This window comes from Bombus huntii, chromosome 5 (assembly GCF_024542735.1).
Source record: "Bombus huntii isolate Logan2020A chromosome 5, iyBomHunt1.1, whole genome shotgun sequence".
NCBI classification, from domain to species: domain Eukaryota; kingdom Metazoa; phylum Arthropoda; class Insecta; order Hymenoptera; family Apidae; genus Bombus; species Bombus huntii.
The window spans coordinates 15,946,345-15,964,053 of record NC_066242.1 but is presented as its reverse complement, the minus strand read 5'-3'; the positions used below and the strand labels follow the sequence as shown (position 1 = coordinate 15,964,053).

Genomic DNA, 17,709 nt, shown 5'->3' with positions numbered 1-17,709 from the left:
AGTGAATCTGACGAATTTCTTTCAGGTTCTCGAAATTTCTTGAAAAATTCAGATATAACCTGCCTACGATTTTCTTCGACCGCATAGAAATTGCGCGCTTTTCGCCTAAATTTCACAAATTTCATCGCAGACTGACCACGAGCACTCTAGTTATGCAAATTTCTATAAATAATTCTGCAACCCAGATCTACTTCTATCCCACGCAAACTCCCATTCAGGATATCAAACACGATAGAGATTTTCCCAAAATAAATCCGCCTGTAAATCAGAACCACGGTACGGTCAGTCACTTTTCATGCAGTTTCGTCTGCAGCCCGTCTAGATGTTCGAATTTGGATCACGCTCGACTATTCACGCGATCGCAATTCAAGCGCAGACGATTTCTCAATCGTCGTTTTATTTCGAAACCAACGAAATGACGTCGATCGTTCGAGTGAATCTCGAGATTTCGTAGGTTGAATGAACGTCGTGAGATACGAAACGATTTGTCTTCGTTGCTGATACGAAACGCGTCTACTTTATTGATGACTCGTTAGTGGAACGAGTTACTCTCCTCTTTATTCGTTTCTCTTATTCCCTTCTTTTTGTTTCATTACTCTCGTTGGCGATGTTCGTGTTGATGTTTCACTGCGGATGTATCTTAAAATTCTTCGCGTTCGCTTCGAATTGGCTCAATGAAGTATCTCGGAGATTACGCGTCTGATTAATTTGATAGGGAATTGTTAGATAAAATCGTTACTAAGCCTTGCAGCGATAATGACAATTGCAATTTTCTTTAGTTTCACTTTATCGATTAATATTACGTTCGATGTTATCTGTAGAGCTTCTACTTATAATGGTGCAATATATATTTTTTATTTATTATTTTTATTATATTTTGGACGCGTTCCACTCCTGATCGGTGATTGGTATCGATTCTCAGATTCTTTAACAGTATAATCATTTTTATTCTCGATATTCTGTTAAAGAATACCTTCGCTGATTTTTTTTCAACGCAAGAATTTGTATTATCTCATAAATCGTTTATAAAATTTCTATTATTTGCTTGCAATATTATTCTGCCAAATTTATACGAAAGAATCGAGGAAATACTGTGCGGTTCTCTTTAACATATTAGTATCTTGCGATATATGTTTCGATATATTGCAGGCAAATCGTCGAAATAGCCAGCAAACTATGCTATGCAAATCAGCCTCGCAATAGCGGCCTTGGAGCGAGAATTAGCTGCGAAACGAACCACCACGGAATTCGGCTGCAAAATACCCTTTGTGTCCCTGTTCAGTGTTTGTCGACAGTTTACATGCGCATGGACTTTCCACCCCTAAATCCGCAGTTTCACGTTCATTTCCGCGATCTGCCGACTGTCGTATTTAATATTAATACCAGGACATGCGTGGTCAGTCCAGCAATTCACGCGATCGATCGCAATTAAACCATAGAGCTGACACGTTGTTACCGATTTCACCGAAACCGCACCTGTTAAAAGGCTAAAGCAATTCCCCTGATCCGGCCACATTTATTTATCGCATGATCGCGTTCCACGCGATGACTAATTTTTAATTATTAAACGTCTATTCGTCTCGAGCCAAAGAGCTGAATATCTCGTTATAGGAAAGTTGGATGGTAAGATGAAACTATACGCAAAAGTTAGGGATTTCAGGGAATCTTTGAGACAGAACCTTCTCTGGCGACGACGAAGACAGAGCAAAGAATGGAAAAGTAACAGACCGAGAAATAATAAATAATGTAAGGAAGCTATAGGACTGGACTATGAGAATGACATGAGAAAAATGAATTAACGAGGCTAACAGAACGTAGAATTAGGAATAAAAGATGACAGATTTTAAGGAATCCTTGAAACGGGACCTCGTTCGAATAAAAACCGACGGAAGTTGTTCAATCTTCTTCGTCGCTAATTCAATTCACTGGTCGAGGGACGAGGTCCTCCACTTATTTCGAGCAGTACATTCAGCATGGCGTCACTGTTCAAACTGCACGTCATTATGACAGACCCTCCTCGTCCCTTTCTTTTTTTTTCCTCCGTCGGAAGAATCATCGAATACCCACGAACGTGATCCCTCGTGGAGACCGTTTATTAGGAAATATAATTCTCGTGTGCTGTCGTATCTTCTTCGTGGCCCTTCTAATAACGAATAAAGCGTAAAAGGAATGTAGAAAAAAGTCTGATAACGAATGAGAAATCTGCAGGCGAATACTACGACGATCGATGACCTCCAGCAGTTGGCATTTTCCTCTCTTGCTTTCTCATCACATCTGGCCATTTTTCGTTGGTCCAATATCGAGGGCGTTTCTCAAATCGCGTGTGTGCACCTCTTTCTCCCTTTCCCCTTTCTCTCCTCTTTTTGCCGGCAATTTTTTTCCGATCGGTATCGTAATAACACTGCGTGTCTCAAACATGCTGGTCCAGGTTCCTTTTATGTCTATCCGTTCTCAGAACTTTGATCATAGGAACGTTTCATAGCCCTGTTATATTTCCAGAGCACGGAAAATATTCTTCTTTATTCTGGATCTTTTGTGATGGCGTTTCGGCTGACACGACGCAGAGATTGCCTTTGGCTTTGAGCATATTCGTGTAATTGGGCTTCCTGCGGCAATCGTCCGTCGAGTTTTCTATTTTTAATTATTTTATCAGAAATTTGTTATCGCGTCTTACGTTGTAGAATACTATAAAAAGTTTATTTCAATTTTCCAAGAAATATTTTATTCCATTTATAACAATCGTCGGTTCTGAATTTTCAAACCAGAACGAATAATTATAACCGGTGACAATTTTTCTTACAAACGAACGAAACATCGATCGTAGATCAAACGTTTGATTCGTTTTATTTCAATTCACTCGGACCCCTTCGATCATTTCCCCCATAGTTTCCATAACAATTACAACTAGGGGTAAGAACGAGCGATCTAGGCAATTTCTCCCGAAAATACTTTATCTTCGCCAATTAATTACTCGACCAGCTTTGTAGCGATATTTCACGGGTAATTTCTATCGCCAACAGACACATACTTTTCCTCGGAATCGTCGACAATAAATAATCACTGCGTTAAGTCGTTTATGACGTGGCGATAATTCTCTGGCGCCTCGATCGCGTGCCACAGACGATTCGCCGTTTTATTGGAGCTAAAAATTCACTAAACATCGAGTTTTAATTTAAATGCGTTTTTATGAAAGAAAAAAAAATATTACGGCATAAGGATTGACATATTTGCATTTCAGTCAAATTCGTCAAAGCCACCTGTTCATCGTACGTTCTTTAGCCACCACCATTATCGTGTTTATCGTAAGAAACTGTTTGAATCGAGGCTCGTTTAGAACACCAGAACTTTGAAGTAGAAGTAGACATAGTACTTTGGTCAAAGTGCACTAGAAGTAGTCTATAGAAAAGTAGAATAGAATAGAATAGAATAGAAGGTTCACTTACACCGATTTAAATCACGCTTACGTAACTTTGTGTCGCCATTAAAATCGTCCAAAGTTAATTAGAAAACTTCAAATCAGGAAACAACGCATACTTTTATAAGAGCACAAAGAATTCTATAAATTGTAATTGCTACTGAGGAGAGTAAGTAGCGAGAAAAGTTCAATTTCCCGTGAAGCAAATCGATCGTTTTATCCGAAAAAGTTCGTACAATGACTAAGAAGTTCCCGATAAAAAAGAAGAAAAAAATCTTTTCGCGCTTGTCAAGTAAAGAATTCTTTAATGAGAAAAAGCACAGATAAAGAATCTTTCGACGAATTAAAATTCCTTAATAGACGAAAAGTTCTGCGATAAATTACAATCGGTCGTTTCTAAAATAAATAATTAACGTGATTGAATTCCTCGAGATTCAAACTCGATGTTTTATCAAAAAAAAAAAAAAAAAAAAAGAATTCGTCAAAAAAGCAAAAGAACGAACGACGATCGAAACTATCTTAAAGACCAAGAACTTTCCAAGAAGTACAACGGTCACTCAAAATCGAACTTCCTCCTTTGATATACTAAAATGAAGGCTCGACCACAACCAAATCGTTCTTCCCAGAAATTCGACGAGGACGAAAAAGGAGTGTGTGAACCAAAGAGAAGCGAGAGAAATCTCGTATCTGTGAGATGCGTTGGTATACGTGGAACTCGCGGAAGGATCGTCGGCAAACAGGATCGCAATAATGCTACCACCGATTCTGAACAACATTAACAGCGACATACTGACGCTGTACACGAACCCCGGAAGCGGAAGAAGCGTGGCCACTCGGGCCACAAGGGGCCGTTACGCGGAGATCGGCGTCAAAAGGTAACTTTTCGCATGAAAAATCGATGTCCCTGTTGAAAACGTAGCTCCAGTCACGCAGAGGAAACCTTTTAAGTGTATTTATAGGTTAATCGAAGACGAAAGGCAATGAATATTTTAACGTTCGTTTGCATGATTTATGAAAAGCATCTTTCAGTATGGTAGAACGATTCCCTTTAGTTGATTCCTTTTAAAATAGTAGTATTTTCGTACTTTTGTCATTAGAATTGCTCGTTATCGTGTAATTTATCATCCTTTTGACGTGTATTAATCGTATGGGAAAACATTTCCTGATATTTTATACTCTTGTTATTTGCTATTAATGATATAATAATATTTAATAATTTTACGATATTAAAACTATTAGATCGTTTATGAAAGTTATAAATGAGATCGTTTATAAAATATTTGAAGACGTGATATTTGTTTTTACAAAGAATTAATGTACGAAACATTAGTTGAAAAGAAATATCTATGGAATCTATTTCGTCGATAGGTTTCTGTCGAATAATCTGTTTTAAACGATTAAAAGATGGTTTCGTTGGAAATGAAATTGTTCGAAAGAAAGTATTTACCGTTAAGAAAAACCGACTGTTATGTTATATTATAGCCACGAAACCGTGTGTTAATTATTAATCGATGGCCATTGCACTCGGATCGTGCTTGTTGCAGTTGCCATTGCCGGCACCTGCGTTTATTGATCCCGCCGCCACCGACCACCATGAACCCGATGGTGAACGCGGAAATGGAAATTTTCGAGTGATGCTGCGACGCGAGTCGTTCGCGTATTTTTTCCTTCTTCTTTTCTTTTTTTTCAATTTCCATAAACAGCGATTCGCGTCAACGTTCTTCTAAAAATCAAATATAGACAATCTTCATAGAATCCGTATTTTCAATTTTACATAAAAATTCTATATTATGAAATTTGAATATCGCGAAAATTTAGATTGCCGTAAAATTGAATCATCTCGTATAATGAAGTTTGTGAATTGTCGACTCGAAACTATATTACGGTCTACAACGATTCAATTTTGGAAATTGGCAGTAAAAAAGAAAAAAGAAAATAGGAGATATTTCGACAGACAAGCAACCGCAATTTAAAAATTCAATTATTCGCGTTTGCAATTCGTCGATTCTATTATATCGAACTATACCACTTCAAAAAGTCACGACAAAAATGATCGAGGTCCTGAAACCGCAGCGATCGAATTTAAAAAGTCGCAATGAAAAAAGCTGTACGAATAAACAGTCGCAATCGTCGCTCGCGTTTCCTCCGGAAATAAAGCTATCCTTAAATAACGTTTTAAAGGAAACTAAAATAGGAAATACTCAGAAATGTTTCAGCATGTCGATAGATTTTCAAATTTTCTCCAATGCTTCGTGAATCGAGATTAAAAATAAAATATTTTTCGCCTTGTGAAAAATCGATCGGTCGTGAATCATTACGGAGGTCGACGAAACGGCTCGTGTCTCGCATGTCACCGCGGAAAAATCGATTTTAATCAGCGGTTAATATGAAATATGATAGCAAAAGTGGCCGAGCCGCGAGAAACCCTTCGGTTTATTCTTATGTAAGCCTCTTACCCGTAATCCGCTTGGGGTCTTTGCGAATAGAGATTCATTTATTTCCTTTTTTCGGCTGCAGGCCACTCTATGGGAGGATCCTGACCCGGTTATAATGGGGTTCCTCCCATGGATTCCAATTACCGGGTGTTCCTCGTTGACGCCGTTAAAATAAAATTCCAGCTCGCCAGCTTCGCGTATCTCGATACGAGGAAAAAAGAAAGATTTCACGTTTTAACGAATTATTATCGAATATCGATACTTATTTTTGGTCTTTCTTTTTTGAAAAATTGAGAAATCGGAGATACTTTAAAACAGGTTGGAACCGCTGTTTCCAAGTTTAATTTCTTCCCCAAATTGATGTTTAATCTGTGTGGTACTTAATACTGACGTAGAAAGGACAGATTTTATTACGTTCTTTAAATAATATAAATTAAAAAATTAATGAAACTAGATATATCGTTGATGAACATTATCGAGTTTCCATACATGTTATAAACGTAGGTATTAAACATCGAATATCGTAACTGGAAAATTTATAAGTTCGGCCAAACGATACAGAGCTTGCAGGAGATTCGGAGACGAGAAACGATATGGCCGGGAGGTGACTAAAACCAGTAGAATTTCCGGGTAACATTGCGCTTGGTCGGAAGTGCACACAGAAGCGTTCAGAGTCCCATCGTTGCTCAATGAATCATACCATGATATACATGCGAAACTGCGAGCGTCGCACGGAAATTACACAGCGACGAGGTCGACGTTCATCGTTCCTCTACACAGTTTGGCGATATTGTTGCTCGTTGCTCCGTTAATTGTGAGATTAATTTTTAACTGAAACGCGTAGAATTTACGCCGTAGATCGAGCTATTTACTCAGTATGGAAGTCTCTTGTCTCTTTTCATGTATAAGCTTAAACAGATAAGAATTATCTTTGCAAAAAGTAAATGTAGAATCTAAATATTATATGCGTCTCAGTCTCATCATATTCTCGACTTTTGATGAAAATTTTCTTCTCCTAAGCGACCATTCTATCCAACTATCCTACGGTTGACCCTTTGCCTAAAACTATTAAGAAGATTACAAATTAATCTCGAGCAATAAAGAACCTTCGAACTTGCTATCCCAACGATTTTTCCATCGCGCGAAGCTATTGAGACAATTCATCCGTCTTGATAAAACCGCTTATCTCTTTGTCATCAATCTTTGTACAAAATAGTCCAAAGGATGCCAAACGGATGAACAAATAATTTAAACCTCTTAAAATTTTCAATTCAATTACCAATTATTCGTAGAACGGAATGAACGAATCCGAAATTAACCAGGCAAAGGCAGCAATGATCCTTTGGAGGAGGCTGTTTACGCCAAAGGAATACCGGAAGCTTATCCTGTGACCCGAGCGGAAGAGCGCGAACGCGAGTAAACGCGTTTGCATCAAAGAGCTTGGACGGTAAAGCCCTGTGCACGAAAAAGCGAGGAGGACCGTAAGTGGAATTTAAGCGAGACCTTTTGAGCCATTCGAGGCGTCTTTGATGCGCGAACGCGGCCTCGTTACCGTTTTTCCCGCGTTTTACGCGTCTTTCCGCTTGGAAAAAATCGGAGCCTCTTTGAGGACCGGCCGATCGTCAACGACGTTGCGTTAATTAATCGAGCCACTCGAACGAAACTTGTCTCCTATGTTGCGTATCACGAGAGACAGTCATCCATTGCGAAGTGACTTTTAAATCTTGCGGGAAATTTAAATGGACAAGTTGAAATTTAGCCTCGAACCGTGCCATTTAAAAGTGGGTCTTCGAATCTTGTCCGAACATAACACCGCTTCGTGCATTTTATACCATTTACCATGTAATGTATGCGAACAAATTATTTCTTCAGCTTTTATATTGCTCGAGATTAATTTGTAATCTTTTTAATAGTTTTGGGCAAAGGGCTGACTGTAGGATAGTCGGATAGAATAGCCGCGTAGGAGAAGAATATTATTTTGTAATAATATGCGATCGAATCGTAATTATTCCTGGTGGGTTTTATGCAAAAATTCTTGAGTTCAACACTCGTTTTTGAAAAAAAAAAAATATACCTTTGCACATGACAGGTCACTTTTTCTATCTACATCATATAAAAAATAGCCTCTTTTAACTGCCAAGTAAGATAAGAATTGGCAAAAAGAATTTTAACTGCTAAGAATTGGCAAATCGATTATTCCCGTGTCATTTCCAACTATAAATGAAAGTCTTTCATAATAAATAATCGCGAGTGTGCATTTTTAATTCGCACTCAATATTTTGCCAGTACGTATACGACGCTTAATCGACGAAATTTATTTTATCTACGATAAACGTTCATTGCTACCTCTTTTCCCACGTCGCGGCGTCGTAAAAAATAATAGAAACATCCTCGATGACCCCAATCGATTAGAATACCAAAGCGGACAATCGTCGAAATTCAATGGACTCGTGGGACACACGCGCATCAACGATTCGTCGTTTCCGACACAATCTCGCACGGTACACGTTAACAATAAACAATGGTCGGTTGATCGAGGGGTTGCATTAACACCACTCGCAACCCTATCGAATCGAAGGGGGTCGAAACGACGTGCACTCGTCCTAATGCGGTCCTCGAGGTGCAGGACGTGTGAACTGGTGAATGCAGGCGCACGTGCACGCGTTTTAGTAGGAAGGAGCTGCGAAAACGACAGGAACTTGGGGTTAATGCAGGGTCGTTGGCGATTTTTCAGATATTTCGTATGAAAAATTAGGTGCAGGTCGAGGGCTAGGCTTCGAATAATATAAAGACGAATTAGGTTTGTATTATGCGGAACGAGGATACGAAGAATAAGGAAATTTTTATATCAAAGATTTTTTATACATTTAGAGCGAATTAATTATAGGTTCGTTTTAAAAATCATTTTCCATCATCTTGTAACTTTAAAGTATCCATTTTATTATTTGCAAGATACGCTACAAAAATGAGTAAAACAAACAATTTCGTCTAAACCGGCTTGGACAAATGTTTTAAAATATTTTTTAAAATGCCGTATCGTTCGAATTCTAAACAAAATGTATACTTTACACGATTCTAAGACGTCGTAACGAGAAATTTATGTGTCTACCGTTATCGATCGAATTTTTGGCTACTTCCTGTAGCGGGCAGAGAACCAGCGGGATTTCTAACAAGCGTTTCGGGACGGAAAGTTCGATCTCATCGGGCGGGTAAATCGAAGAAACCACGCGAAACACGATACAGCACTTTCAGTCTAAAGTTACGAGGCACGAGAGCGGAAGGATCGTTTAATTCAACGTTGACGATATCGCCTGCGCTTTCCCTTTCGTTTTCCCATCGCTGATCGCTGGGAAATCGTGACATGGGAAAAGCTCGAGAAACAATCGCGAGACCTGCAGTCTTAGAAACGTCACTCGGAGAAGTTTCCACTTAAATGACCTGCCAGTGGTATTTCTTTAAGAAACGTCGATCTTTAAATGGTATCCGAGGATTATGTACGATCGTAATAATTAGATAACTGTGAGACGATTAGAAATTATCATTATTGAATTTTAGATTGTTTGATTTTACTTTGTACTTTGTGATTTGTGCGACAGAAACCATTATTTTGCAAAAATGTTACCGAGGAAGTTTCTGTGTAAGATGGTCGAGTATAAAGTGGCGCTGCGTAAGATTTTTCAGCGATGAAAACCGATCGATTTGATTAAGTTAATCGAGGAACCTGGCTACCATTAGACCATGTAAACTCGTTTGCTACGGGAAACGAGTTGTTAAGTCATTCGACGAGGGATAATAATTATCTGCTGGAAATGGGATTATCACTGGAAACTGGTTACAGATGAGAGATCGCATGATTTGCTCGTCCCGATATGGATGGATATATATCGCGTTGTCTCGTTATGTTTGTACTCGATATAACTTCCCACAACGTATCTACGATATAGTATGAAATCATCGCAAACCTGTACCATAGACGTAAAAGAGAAATTTTGCGCGATATTTCAAATATAATTTTATTCGTCAAAACTTACCCTTAATCCTATCTAATCTAATACAAAATTCAAATACAATTTTATTCGTCAAAATTTACCCTTAATTCTACCTAATCTAATATAAAGTCTATCGAATTTTGTCCTTCGCGAAAAGTCCACAAAAATCCACGAAACTTCTATGTAATTCATAAAAACCTACTAGAAATTTCTTCGATTCATAAAAAATGTTTCTATCTGTATCTAGAAAGAATACGTGAATTTACACAATCTTACGATCTCGCCATAAACTCGTAAAAGCCCCCTGAAATCATCACGAAACAAACACGCTTCCGTCCCCGATTTCTCAATCAACAAGAACATCTTCCTAGCCGGAAGGACAATCACATCTACTCGCCCCACGCTCTCCATTCTCCAAAGGAACGACATCCGTTTCCACGAGCATCCGTTTCTCTCGCAGTCCTCTGCCAAGAGACAAGGCACATAGTATCTCCGTTTTCGCGATGAATATCGGCTGCAACCAGAGTTCCTTTGAATCCACGGTCTTCCATGAATCCAACTAGGAGGACTGGCCATAATGGTTGCCTTTGATAACGGATCAAGTACAAAGCGACGTTTGCAGGCCGAGCAGTCGGTTCAATCGCTTAATTTCGATGGAATCCCGACCTTACGGTGAACAAAGAAACGACTGGGATGACCGGAGGCTCGATTAAGACCGGTTGTTTGTTGCGCCTTTGGCGTTGTATCCGTGGAACGTGTCGGCACACGGACAGATATCTTAGTCTGGATGAGGGTAACAGTGATTAGAAGTGATTTTTATTGGGTAAAACGATTACAGTTTTAAGGTAGAAGTGACGATGGTGCGCTCTTTTGGGGGAATTTGAGTAATCGAGGGCTACGATGCTGGAGTTTGTGAGTTTGGACGATGGTCGAGAGATTTTGGATGAAACTGATGAGTTTGCATAAGGAATTTTAAGTATGAATATCGATTTCATACTTATTTTGCGATGAATAATAATAATAATAATAATAATAATTGCAATGCGCAGAAATAATTGATAAGAATGTTGACTCATAGAAAGTCTCAGTTATCTTTCTCGGATAAAATCAACCCAATATAGTTAACCATTCAACAAGCTTGATCGTAATTTAAAAATTATAGAAAGATGGCAAAACAAGAAGCTAAAAGAGCCATCGAGAGTGCAAATTGGTATGTTTCGAGACGCCAAATCAACGAGGAAACCGACATTACCACGATTAATGGAAGAAATCTCTCGATTTGGCAAAAGATGCCAATCATCCCAACGGAGTCGCAGCTAATCTCCTGGACATCTCCATGAAACGAAAAGGACTAAAAAGATACTTTTTCAGTGTCCAACTACCCTTCGGATTTAGCGAAGAATGTCAGTAAATGACACTGTGATACATCACTGGATGTATATTCATTTTCAAGACACATAAGTCGTCGTAGTCAGTTGTTGAATATCATTATTTCATGGATCGTACACAAGCAGCGGATAAATAAGAAAAGAAAAGGGACGAAAGCGGGGAATTTTTTGTCGTTTTTTCTCTGATCAAGAATTTGTCCTCGTACAGACTAAAGATACGATGGCAGACAGGAAACGGAGGGCGTAGCGTAAATTTCCGCAGACCCTCGTGTGGATTCTTGGTGGAATGTTTTGCACAGAAGCCCAATATGCGCGGTGCGACGTCGAATGAACGGAAAAGGGCAAACGGTTCGCCTTTGATCACCGACCATTCCGAACTCCCGCAATTATGTACCCTCTAATTACTATATTTGGCCAGCTCGTTTCAGCCGACCAATTTCCAGAATGGAACGTATCCTTCGTCGAATCGCTGTTTCCATCAGCCTGTTTCGGTTTGACAAACGATCTGTCGAATATACGCACTGAGAGATACACGGTTTCGATTTCCCTTGTAATTCGAATTTTTTCCTTTTTGTTTTCTCTCTCTCTCTCTCTTGCTCTCTCTCTTTTGTCTGTCTTTGTCTCCTCTCCTCTGTTCTTTGGAACTATTGTTAAAGTTGAAGATTTTTGTAGCCCTTCTTTCCTTTCCCCTCTTCTTTTTTTCTTCTTCTTCGTCGAGTAAATTTCGCTGGAATCAACTGTTGCGGCGATCTAAATTTCGATATAAGAAATGAGATAAATTTGTCGAGGGAATAAAAATTTCAAGCATTCAGTCGGATAGAGACGACCTTTCTCGGACGACCAAGATTAGAGCTGACAGGCGCATCCCACGGTAGGAATCATGAATTTTGAAAAAGATTAAGCTTCTATCCCCTTAATCCCCGTTAACGTGCAGTCACCGGGACGACGGGAAAAAGACGAGCTCTAATGATATTTTTCACCCTCGAGAAGAATCTTTTTTTTGGATGGCTCGGGGAAATAACGAAGATAGAGCGAAAAATGAGACAGTAATACGGTATAAATGAGTGCAACAAAAATTTACTCAACAAACAAAACACCTTCGTAAAGATACTCTTTCACAAATATTCTTCTTAACTATAGCAACGCTATACCGAACGTCGTCCATAAATTTTTATACTTTTGAATTTAACTACTTGCATTCTCTATTTAATTATATCCCACACTCATTTTTATGCGAAGAAGACCAGATATATGAATGTAATAACCACACGAGTCCCATCGATGTCACGCTGTGTAATATTAATTAAATCAACGTGATATTAATTATAATATTAGGTTAGGTAAAGAAAAGTTTCTTTCGTTTCATAAGGTGATAATAGATGAACAACAATCTCTGTTTTATATTATTTTATTGAATTAGGTATAATCCATTTTGTTCTATCTCTAATATTATGTTTGTGCATAATTCAATAAACTAATATAAAAGAACAAGCATCGTGCGTCTATTATTTCCTTACAAAACGAACAACCTAATATGAACAACATATTACGATTGAAAATTTGGCAAAGGAAAATAGTAATAATATTTCTAAATATTCTCGAGAACAATTTATCTATTTACGCATCATTATCGAATAACCTAAATGTACTTGATCGATACTCCATGTTGTTACAATTACTCTACAGCTAATAACGATGTTTCAAAATATTTTCCATTACAATTTCTCTATTTATATCTATTTATCAGACGTCCTAAATAAAGAATTCCCCTTGTACTATCAACAGTAGAAGATATCGAGGAGGAACGCCTTGAACCCTACGACTTTCCGGTCCCAAAGAGGACAATATAACGGGTGACGTCGGTGAGACAGCCGAAACAGAGCGTGGAGGTACACTTAGCGAGTAAAGTGTCGCGTGTTACATAGAGTAACTCAAGATCACTTTGCTGCTCCCACTCGTGTAATCCAAGAGCCTTCTTCGGCTTCGGTTTCCACGAGAAATTGGATAGGCCAGTGTACGGCAGTCGCACTGTGCCTTCCTTCGACTCACCTTTTTCGTTCTTCCCTTCCATCTCTCTCTCTTTCTTCTCAGTTTCCTGTTCTTCTTCCTGATCTACCTATGTGTTGACGGTTAGCTGACCGCTTAACAAGCGTCAGACGCTCGTGTGTATCATCAAATTATTATTAACGCGATATCAGAGGGAATTTAGTATAGCAGAAGGTTATCAGTAGGTTTTACGAACGTTTGAGAAGGTATAAGATTCTAGCTATCAGGTTTCACATCGAATCTTGCGAATTTTTGAGAGTAGAGATCGCTAAAGTTTAAGTAGAATAGGTTGTCTGTGCAAGCTTAATTCGGAGTAGCCTACTCGCCACTTATTTCGATGTTCTTCCACCTCAGTTTCTGGTCATCGTATGTACGATATGCTTTGAAAGCGACACAATGCAAAACATTCTCAACCTGCTGTATGATGCGAAAATGAAAGGTTTGAAAATTCTATATTTTTACGATATACAAACATCTACATACGTACGTTTCACTCGATATCGTGTTATAATAAAAATAGAAGAGCCAAAATGACAACTGTAGATTCAGATACTCTCAAGTACTGTCAGATGAGTGAAATTTACATTTCGGTTTACCAATTTAATATTTACAGATACGTAGAAATATGTAAAATAGAATTTTATCGCAAAACCAAGATAAACACACTTTTGCGCTAAATTCTACAGATAATTTCCCAGTGAAAGGTATTCGAAAAGTACTCGAACTATACATAATAAACTAGAACTATGGTCTGGAATCTTTTTTCCTTCCAGTGGACCATTTCTTCTCGCTAAACATTAAGAATTCCCTCTAAAACATAACGTCTCCGATGGTTCCCCTGGCATCGAGGCGAGCAACGGCCACGTTCTATGAAGTAACGACCAGGAAGCGTGCTATTAGTCTTAATGCAGCAGAGTGCTTTCCTCGAAGAGCTTTGTTTCTTCCTAACACGATGGATCTTGACGGGCTCGTAACTCGAAAATAAAGAGACAAGTTTCCTTACGTCGGAAGCAGACAGGCAATTTTTGACCGATCCATCACCATTTCCGGGTTACATGTCGCGTTGTCTCGTTCCATCGAGCACCCTACCGATCGCGCGATTACTTCACGGTCCAATTTTTCCTGTTTTGCGTGAGACAACACCATTATTTCAAGCAGCATCGGCCTGATTCCCATTGGAATCATCGTTTGTGCTTTCTATGCATGACGAAACGTCATTTTCACTATCTAGTATGCAGTAATGAATAGGCGTACGAGATAGTTAATTACATTCGCTTTGTTGCTCCTACCCGTTATTTTTCTTCTTTTAACTCGATTTTCCGATGGAATATTTTCTCGAAGAATTCTCCAACGAAACGAAAACAATTTTTTTTTTAAATTGCCTTTGTCAGTCAAAAGGGCAAAAGAAAACTCGCAACTTGTTTTATTCGATAGAATTTTTTTTTCAAATAACAAAAGGAAGAAGAAGCGATAAATTAATTAGACAGATTACAAAGGTCGTATACGCGAAACAATAAATTATTGAGAAGAAAACGATTTCCCAAAATCGGTGTTCGTCTAAAAAGACAACATAAAACTCTCAACCCCAATATTCCTCCAAAAAACAAGCACTGTATTTCTTCCTTTAAGCCATTTCATGCGCAAAATTATCGCGCACAGTTGCACGGGTCATCGAATATTCGCGATTTAGCGGAAAATTTCACGAATAAGCCAACACAGCGAGGAAAACACGATTTCTTCGACCCATTCTTGAGATTGGATCGAACACGATCGCGTTTTGCTTCTTACGACGTAAATTAATCCCTTTCGTGAACGGGCTTCCGCCAATATCCGGATGAAGCACGCCGCTTCCGGTCGATTTAATCTCCACCGATGAGCCACGCGATTCTTAGAGTGCCGACAACTCGGTTAGGAAGTTGGATTAATAGAAACTTTTCGTCGTAAGATGTGAGCCAGGCGGAAAAGTTGAAGAAGTTAGTCTGGTATCGATTATGGTAGTTCTCAATTTTTTGTCGATATCTTTTTAGATGGGGAGAGGAACATATCTTGCGTTGATGTTTGTAAAAGATAATTTGTTAGAATCGTTTATGGGAACGTACAATTTGGTTCGTGACTTGCTATTGGAATTTAATTAAATTGTTTGAAGGAAATATTTGTTGTAGAATACATTGAAGAGATTTAAAATTCAAAAATGATATTATCACGATCATGTTGCTGCAATCTGCCTACGATGTTACTCGCAATAAATTTCTCGTAATTGTGTTAATTTTTGTGTAGAATCAGCTCGTGAAAATACAAGAGAAAGTACAGCGAACGTAAATAAAAAGTGAGCGAAGCTGTACAAGCTACATCTGAAATTATACGCTGTAGCTGAAATCCTAGCGCGAATTGGGACTAATTAAATCTTCTTAATTAAATTCCGAATTGAAACGTGTAATGTCTAAAGAATCCTAAAAAAAAAAAATCCGGGAGAAAATGTATTAAATAGAAATTAAAATTCGAACCGTACAATTCATTCTGAAAAAATGAATTTCTCTGGCAAATTAAAATTCTCCGCTGTTAACTCCATAACGAACGAAAAGTAAGAACGAACGACGACGATGTTTTATTTTACATAAAGAAAATTTGCACGATAATTATTATTCCGCGAAATATAAAAGAAAGTCGAAAGATTCAATTGAGCGTGGTTGATTTCTTGTAACGAAATCGCATCTAATTGGCCCAAATAATTAGCGTAACAGTTATAGAACTTTCCATTGACAGCCGTGCGTCGAGAAAAAGTAAGAAACGTTCGTTTTAAACGATGCTGAGTCACGAGAAACGGTTTCATGCTCAGCGTGAGAGGAAAAGAGAATTAGAAAAGAGTTGTCGATGATCGTTGACCGGAAAAATATGTGCACGCCGTCTATCGTGTTTTCTCTCCGTGAGAAAAAAAAGAAGAACGTCTTTTATGCATCGTAGGACGCGCGTTCGAAGCCATCGAATCAGCTGATTTCGTCTTTTTCTTTTTTTTTTTCCCCTAACCTTCATACGGAAGAAGCAAAAACTACGGGACAACCAGAAGTGCGCTCGCGTAGAGATTCGCGCAAGAAAATTAACGATCGTAAACTTTACTACTGAAAAAGATTTCGAAAGTGTAAATGAGATTCACGAAAATTTTATTCAAAAATATTAAAATTGATTTTTGATTCAAAACATTCTTCCATCGAAAATTTACATTTTTCGTACGAGAATTCTATCTTCTGTAAGATTTGGCTTAGTTAAATAGTACTTTGGAATAGTCAAAATATTGCGTTCGAAAATCCTATTTTAAAATTTAGCGTGAAAATTTAAAGCATTCTATCCAAAGGGTCTATTAAAAAATTTAGCTTGAAAATCGTCACATTTCCTTTGACGATCTTATGTAAATATTAACTGTTTTAAAGATTGCCTCAAAAATTCGATTTACATATCAATATAAAAGATAATTCTTCTTAATTGTTTCGTTCTGCCAATTAGTAGGATTTATTGTATTAAAATTTCATTCTATTAAAATTATTTCGCGATTTTTATGAACTGAGAAGAAACCACTCTAATTTGTTAGAAAGCTTACGTCTATTCTTGTTAGTGAAACTTTCCTCGTTTGCACGATGTGAAGGATGCAAGAGGTGGAAGAAAAGAGGAAGCGAAGGTTCTTTTAGAGGCTGAGAATTTCTTTAAACTTCGCAGAGAAAGCGTCTTCCGAAAAGACCTTAGGAGAAGCGTCGCGATGCTTGCGAAAGAATGCAATCTCCATTTTACATTTTAACCCTTCTCTAATTAATGAAATTAGTACTCTCCCGAGAAGAAGTGAGTTTTCCTTTCTGTTTCGTGCTGCTTCTTTTTCTCGAAGGTAGCGTTAAATGAACGAGAGTGTTTCCTCGAAAAGCTTGCTTTTCCTCAAGTGTAAATTCACACGGATTTTTTTGTCAGAAACAGGTGGAAACAATTCAACGTAATTGACAAGAGATTGCAAAAATGCTTGAAACAAGACGAAAGAAATCTTGAAAACGATAACAATTTTCTTTAGAACGACTAGCAAATGTAACTGGGATTTTCTTCGCGATTAATTAAAGTGTATGTACCTGGTACGTTTAATTTATCGCAACGATAAGACTAAAAAAGGAGATGCTTTCTGCCGACTGCCTAAGAATTTCTGAACCGCCCCCATTGGCGACGATTCAAGGTTTTGCAGGAATACCAGGCCCGATTGGCCCGAGTTCAATAGCAGCCGGTGAATTGAATTAGAGTTCGGAATCGAAATAACATACCATTTAAAACGCATTCCCTATCTTCCCCACCTTATACTAATTTTACATAAAATTAGAATGCCTCGAATAGTTCGCTCCTTAAATGAAATTTCGAATTTTGTCAAACTTTCTCGCCTCCTATCTCGTTATTTTCTTTTCTTTTTATGG

The 17,709-nt window shown here is 38.2% G+C and overlaps 1 protein-coding gene across 12 annotated transcripts in view; it reads left to right on the top strand.

Annotated features, from left to right (window-relative positions):
- LOC126866090 (protein sprint) overlaps positions 1-17,709 on the top strand; it is a 159,371-nt gene that overhangs the window by 99,436 nt on the left and 42,226 nt on the right. For 4 of the 12 annotated variants that reach the window (XM_050619212.1, XM_050619213.1, XM_050619215.1 and 1 more), the window contains exon 2: positions 4,042-4,290. The exons of 7 other annotated variants lie outside the window; for them this stretch is intronic. In XM_050619212.1, the coding sequence (XP_050475169.1) occupies positions 4,166-4,290 (125 nt within the window). In that variant the 5' untranslated portion in view covers positions 4,042-4,165. Of the gene's footprint in view, positions 1-4,027; positions 4,291-17,709 lie in introns of those variants that run through there. One more of the 12 variants, XM_050619214.1, reaches the window with a different exon arrangement.